Genomic DNA, 7248 nt, shown 5'->3' on the forward strand with positions numbered 1-7248 from the left:
CATACAAATATTATGATAAGAAAAGAGTCAAAAAATTTATTTGTCGACGATACTAAATAATTGGCTTTAAAATCCCGAATCGCTGTTTCCAATAAAATAACACACCTAAGAAAATTGGTTGTAGAATCAAGTCGTTTAACAGATCAATGAGTTTTCTGATATAGTTAAATATTTTGAATACAACACGATTAGATAACTAGCCTGTTTGTTTACATAGTAAAACAAAACTCAATTTTAGCCTTATATTCCGATCTATCTATTTCCTAAACTGTAATTTAATGGTGCAATTTGCCAAATTCAAGAGGTGAGATTATTGCTATGAAATACGACACGTCCAACGCCTTCAGAGAAAGAAGATACGTTGAAAATGCAGGAGTTCAGGATGAGACTGGCAAGCTTGTCTGGAGAGACTGGCGACTATGACGTGAGTATATTCAATAATTTGAGAAATTGTGCGCTATGTTTTCTAGATTTTAGAGATAGTTCGAATTTTTGAGTGGATCAAATGTCAGAGAATTCAACATATTGTATTTTTCGCGTCATATATAAAGTGTAAAAGAAAACATTTGACCGAAGTTGCTAAGAGGAACGGGATCAATCGAAAGTATTGAACGACTAGTTCGTCTCTAAATTTGAACAAGACCTAGCAATGACGCACCAAAGAATTCATAATAGGAAACACAATATAACTTTATAAAAATGGTAGACGTTCAAGGGGTAAGAAATTAAAATCACTTCATTTTACCACAATAAGCACCTTTACGCTGCTTTCTGTGCCATTCTGAATAGAACGACAGAGCGGTGCCTCATCTTCTATACATTGGACATGATTTTTTGTATGTATTGTAGGCTTTTTGTTAATGCACGGAACAAGTTTCAATTTTTTATTTTTTTATTTTTTTTTTGTAAAGACTTAAAGTCTTAAGTTTGATTTTGAGGTAACATATACAACCTACCTCAAAAACAAAACAGGGCGATGATACTGTCATAAAACAGTGTTACTAATATAACTATACCATTACCAAAGGTGGAGGCAGACTTCGTAACAAAGAGATCCGTATCCACTCGTCCCAGTGACAGTGCGCTCTGACTTGTAATTCAAGTCCCGTGAAATGGATCCAACAAATCGTAAGACTGAGCCCGGCAGATGACCATGATTTAGAACACGATTGTTTGCTTCGAGTTGATGCATCGCTGTCTAATGCGATAATTACGATCGAAATGTAATTGCATTGATACAAGAATATCAGCAAAAAATAAAAGAGCATCATATCAGGACAACCCAGAGAAATCAGAATCTAAAGACAAGGCAAAAACACGAAAACAAGAAACATAGATTACCATTTATAAATGTCTTGCCAGCGTGTAACTCGCTTTGGTTAAACAAGATATATATTATTTTAAAAGCTTAAAAAGTTTAAAAATCTAAGTATGAAATAACCACAGTCTAAACGGATAATAATTATTTGTTGTAAGTACAAGAGGGCAAATACAATTCTTTAAATCGCATTAAAACTAATACTGGTTATACGATTTCTTATTAACCTTTGGTTTTTCTCGTCATACATGAACTTTTACGACCAAGAAAATCACGATGAAGAAACCAAACAAAAAACATTCGGTAAGATACTAACTCATTAGATGTGAAATCATTTCTTTCCATTGGTTGTTTTTAAAGTTTTTATTATTCGACAATGGCTTCGATGTCAAGACAATATTCCAATGTTTTCGCACTTCAGCTTAGAGAGCATCATGACTTGAGCAATGACTAGCGATATTCAGTCACTCTGAAACTTTTCTTGCTTGACTTTCTATACAAAAATATAGTGTAATCCTTACCCAAACTGTACACGTCACGAAATCAATCGAAAATAAAATCAATATGGCTTACGGAAATTAGGGGGGAAGTTAAGGATGACGACAATTTCAGCAAAATTGTAGCATACAAATCAAGAATGTCTGCATATCAAAATGAACACCTTTTGCAATGCGTATGAAGTACTGCATTTTCCATAATTTGAACTATTTGTTAACTCACCTGACCCAAGGGTCCTGTGAGCTAAATTACCACCATCATGTCATCATTAACATTTTTTTCAAACATCTCCTCTTAAACAACTTTACAGAATTCAGTGAAACAGTAGGATTATTCCTTAGGGTATCCTGTACAAAGCCTATGCTTCAATTTATTGACCCATCGAAAACACTGCCGCTGTTACTAAATGTAAACCATAGGGATCAGAAAATATTTTTCACCTATATTTCAAAAACCGTAACAGATTGAAGAAAACTAAGATTTCTTTAAGCTCTTTAGTTTAATGATATCTACCTTCAACATTTCAGGTTTTAAAGTTATTACCCCTTTTATGCTATTTTTACAATTTTGGCTGTTTTTGGTTATTTACATGAAAACTACAACAGTTTGAAAATTATAAAAATGATAAGATATTTTTCACAAAAAAAAAATTGATAGCTGAAAATGTAGTCATAGTCCTTTAAAAGCAAATTGTTTTCTTTTTGTTGTTGTAATTTTGTTGTTAAACTGACCATTGGCACCAGACTTGGTATGAATTTTAGATGAGTATCCTGCCCAGAATTGATTGGACGTTTGATCCGTCGACGAACATGGTTGGTGTTACTAAAATAGACCTCAAGATTCTAAAAAAAAAATTAATAAGTCTAGACAAATTCTGACATGAAATTCGGGAGTTATTGCCCTTTTTAGCTAACCTTGCCAAAGGCCATGTGAGCTATTTCCATCGCCTGGCGTCCGTCGTCTCTCGTCGATAACTACCATTCACAGCAAATTTGGCCACCATCATCCTTAGGGTGTCTTCTTTGAAAATTGTGTGGATTATATAGATCAAGCGTGAAACATGACCGATATTGCCATTTTTAGACTACAAGGGATCAAGTCGAGATATTGGAAAAATAAATTTAACCATCCCTTTAGATTGGACCTCCAGTTGGTCGACGTTGTAGGACGACTCATTTATCAGTTTTAGCCAATATCTTGAAAACTATAAACGATAGAAAAGAACTCACATGATGAAAATATCTTTACGATAAGGGCTTCCACATGAGGTGTAATAACAAAATAATTGAAATGATAGAACCAAGGCAATGGTCAAATGAAAATCCGTATAAATGGCAATATCAGGGTGAAAACCGGAAATTAGAATACACCGCAAATTCTTTATGGGTCGAAGTTCTAGAGTTATTGTCACTGGAGATGAAAAATTACGTTTTTTTGCAGTTTTAAGTCAATATCTTTAAAACTAAAATAGAGAAAAATAAACTCTTGAATTGAATTGAATTAAATTGAATATATTTTACAGCATACAGGGCAAATGGATTGGACATAAGTTATTTCAACTTATAAACGTCATGCCCCATATTATATGAATAAGTAACTACATAAATATTTTGAATGCATTAACAATAATAACAACTTTCTTTGAAAAAAATTTTATGGTAAGGGCTACCAAAGTTTTTTATGGGTTGAAGTTACCAATGTACAAGAACAAGAATCATGGAACGTTTGGTTTCCCAAATTCTTATATCATGTCTTCTCAAAACTCGCAAATGTATATAAGATATGATTGTGTGCAATATCACATCTTATTGAGAAGCAGTAATAAGATGCTTGTACAAACCAAACAAAATTAAAAACCTGGAGAGGTAAACGCATTGAATAGGAGAATGAAAAGCAAATAAACCTGTATACATTATTTACTTATCTTACAAAACCCCAATTTCAATACGTTATTAAATAGTTCTGTTTAACGATTTAAACTCATCAATTAAAATCGGGACTTGGATCTTTTGTTATCCATAATAAATATTCTATTTGTTTAACTCTTTGATCACCGACTGAACCATGAAAATGTTGTGTCAGACCATTGTGGTACGATAAAATATTATCTTGAGATTTACAATACATAAAATCTCTTGACTTTATATTGATATTTGACACCGACAAAATATCTTACATCTCCATATCAAACATATTGGTCTAGGGTAAATGTTGATCAGTGTCTGTGTTGAGTAAAACAATGATGACTTTGGAAACTAGGAGAAATGTCGAAAGAGGCAGGAAGGTTGAATTACCTCCCATTTCATCTGATCCTGAGGTAAGATAAATTAGATCAGTTGTCTTGTGTTGAACAGTTGACTGTACGCCAACTTTGTTATAACATTTCAAATAACACATCATATAAATATTGTGTAAAATTATATATTTTTTCAGTTTTTAGTGGAGTGCGAGTTGCTTATTTGCTTTTGTTACTTTGTATGTATGATTTTAGTTACTTTATGTTCTTTGTTGTGTATGTCTGTTTTCCATGTCTGGTCTTTGTCCCAGGATTACATTCTTTTGATTACCGCTATAACCTTGGTTCCCTTGATTACTCTTTCAAACAGTCGTCGGAATACATTTTTTTAAAAAGTAAGAATCTTCTGGTCTATTAAAATTAAATTTTAAACAATCTAAACATCTAATCTTATTCTCTACTATACATTGTGCATTTCAGAAATACCATGTAAATCTTTTTTCCCAGATTGGCAAATACTATTCATTTTAACGTTAACTCGTTTAACTTTCAAAAGACGATACAGTCTTCACTTTGAGTGAATGGATATGTATTATATCTATGGTTGCGCAATGAACTGCGTTTTTAATACACACGTTGGTTTCACTGTACACATAATTACAGTTTGCCTTGAGATTAAATTACTGAAATGAAAAAAAAATCTATTAAAACACCGACATGGCACAACGTATTGTTCTACTCATTTCATATAAACGGACTGTATAAAATGGGAAGGAAACTTCGAACTGTGGAGGAAAAGGTGCACGAAGTTACCCCTCCTATTATGCCATCTCAGGTAAAGTTTTCATAATCGAAACCTTCGTGAGGTCGCGTAGATTTATTGTACTAAACAAGCAATATGTTTGTTAAACATACAAAAAGAATACTATTAAAAGTAGTAAAATAACGGATCAGCTGGCAACAAACAAATAGGAGAGCTTTTGTTCAAAGTGAAACTTTCTTTTTGTAAAACTAATTTTATTCGCGGCTGTCACGACCACCATAGCTACACTTTACTTAACAAACTATGTGGGGATTATCATAAGTATTGATTTGTGTTTAACTACCCACTTTAACGTTTTATCTCCCTCAAGACGGATGACGGGAATGAATTATCTCTATTCTACATTCAAAGGTGAGCGAACTTCTGTAATAAATAACCCAAGATTTTTTTTATTTTTTCATTACTTTCTCTAGCTTAAGTAGACATTTCAAATAAAGTAGAGAACATTTTTCAGCTCGAGTGAGTTTGCAGTTTTAAACAGTTTTAAAATTTATGTAAGGAATACCATCATTAAAACATTTAAAGTGTGTTGGTGAAATTAAAAGTCTGGATTGAATACTTTATTTTCATAAGTAGTAGGTTTTAATGGATTGGAGATTGTCTACTCTATTTTATTGGTAATATTAAGAACTTTTAACAACCTTTTGTCAAATAATAAATGGATTAAGACATTAAGTTAATAGTTTTAACTGTTTGATCTGGCTGCAATATTCAAGTTTGCATCTGGGAAAAGTAACAACCGTTGTCCTCCAGAAGACTACTGTAGGGACTATGTTTTGTTTCCCTGACTACATAACAATATGCTTTCTGTAGAGGTATACTACACTTTTTTTTCTTGCATCCTGGCCATATTACGCCTGTGTTGATAATTTTGACGTAACGACTTAGCGTAATGATTTATACTTTTATGGCCAGTTGAAGTTTTACTTCGATTTTTTGTATTGTCTGGAGGGTGCGATAAACTCTATCAACAACAGCATTGGGACATTTTATAAGCATCTACTATTGAACACTTTTCAAACAAATTGCAGACGATAGTTCAGGAAAGAATTTACTTTTGATTCTTAAACTTCTATGAGTGCAAAATTCTAGTGTATTCAATCTGATTTATTTTTATTTTTTCATGTGAAGATGCCATGTACCTGGAAAGAATACGTTAATAACGTTCTACTAGACAGTGGTTACGTCTCTCGTGCAGCTATCGTGGGGAATGATGGAAAATCATGGGCGACGTCCACAGGATTCTACGTCTCACCCGCAGAACTTCGAGAAATTTTACCCGCTTTTGTAGACTCATCAAAAATCAGAACGGATGGGCTGTGTGTTAACAACAAGACATACACATGTACCCGTCTGGACAGTACAATCATGGTTGGACGAGAAATAGCATCGGGGTGGGGATGTGTTGTTTACAAGTGTAAAACATGTGTCATTTTCGGTGTTTACGAGGACGGAGCTCACCCTGGAGGTTGTTACAATATGATAATTAAAGTAGGAGATTACTTGAAAGACCAAGGATACTGAATTCGTGGAGAGGTGAAATTTGAAGTGCAATAATTCAACCAAAAGAGTTCTAACAAAACGGTTAAAAATGTAGCCACAACGCATAGTGTTAGTGTAATATCGTATTGGTGTTATGGCTTGGGAACTAAATGGAAGAAGTTCTTTGGTTATTAAATCTAATCTTTAACTAAAGATACATGATACAGACTAGACATAAATGCACTTGTAGCATGCAAGACAAACCCCAACCATGCACTGTTGGCTTACTTTAATACATTACAGTCATGATGTTAAGAATCAGAATAACCATGCCTCATTCAGAAATATGTTAGTTGTAGTGGACAGATGTTAACTACCGGACTATATTATCATTTAGGCTTTTATTCTTGATCGAGGTTATAATGTAAAATATTCATTAAGCCATATAGAGCGTTTATAGATTGATCAGATTGTGGCTGTAAAATTGGAAGTGTGTTGTAGATCTTTGTTCTGAAAAGTAATGTTTAATCAATTTATGTTGCTTTAAGAACTTTATTCAGTATATAGAATGTGATGATATCAAGAGACATGAATTAGTTCAAGTACTTAACAGAGCGTGATAAATAGGAAAGATAAAACATACAGAACATAATCTATATTTCTTTGTTTTTGTTTGTTTTGTTTATTATCCATTTTCTGTTTTTCACCTAAACTTTGATATCCAGTGCCAATACTATCGTAAGTCATATGTTGAACAAGGTTATATATGTATCAATGCGCTATTGTTTATATGTTTTAAATTTGTATTGCAAGAAAGGGATAAACTTGAACATTTAGTCGCATGAAAACAATATTGAACTTGATTTGATGATAAAAGTTTTCTTTGCTTGA

At 32.9% G+C, this 7248-nt stretch overlaps 1 protein-coding gene across 7 annotated transcripts; it reads left to right on the forward strand.

Annotated features, from left to right (window-relative positions):
- Nucleotides 1-234: 234 nt before the first annotated feature.
- On the forward strand, nucleotides 235-7248 carry LOC148627053 (profilin-2-like). Of its 7 annotated transcripts, none has more exons than XM_088566431.1 (2): nucleotides 235-424; nucleotides 6007-7248. In XM_088566431.1, exons 1-2 carry the CDS (start codon nucleotides 368-370, stop codon nucleotides 6397-6399), a joined length of 450 nt encoding a protein of 149 aa, XP_088422557.1. In that variant the 5' UTR covers nucleotides 235-367; the 3' UTR covers nucleotides 6400-7248. The 7 variants fall into 7 exon arrangements, with proteins under 7 accessions (XP_088422557.1, XP_088422548.1, XP_088422542.1 ...); XM_088566422.1 differs by lacking the exon at nucleotides 235-424 and adding an exon at nucleotides 3880-4133; XM_088566416.1 differs by lacking the exon at nucleotides 235-424 and adding an exon at nucleotides 4527-4887.

The sequence above is a fragment of the Perna viridis genome, chromosome 1 (assembly GCF_037379345.1).
Source record: "Perna viridis isolate PV_CMFRI_1.1 ecotype Kerala chromosome 1, ASM3737934v1, whole genome shotgun sequence".
NCBI lineage: Eukaryota > Metazoa > Mollusca > Bivalvia > Mytilida > Mytilidae > Perna > Perna viridis.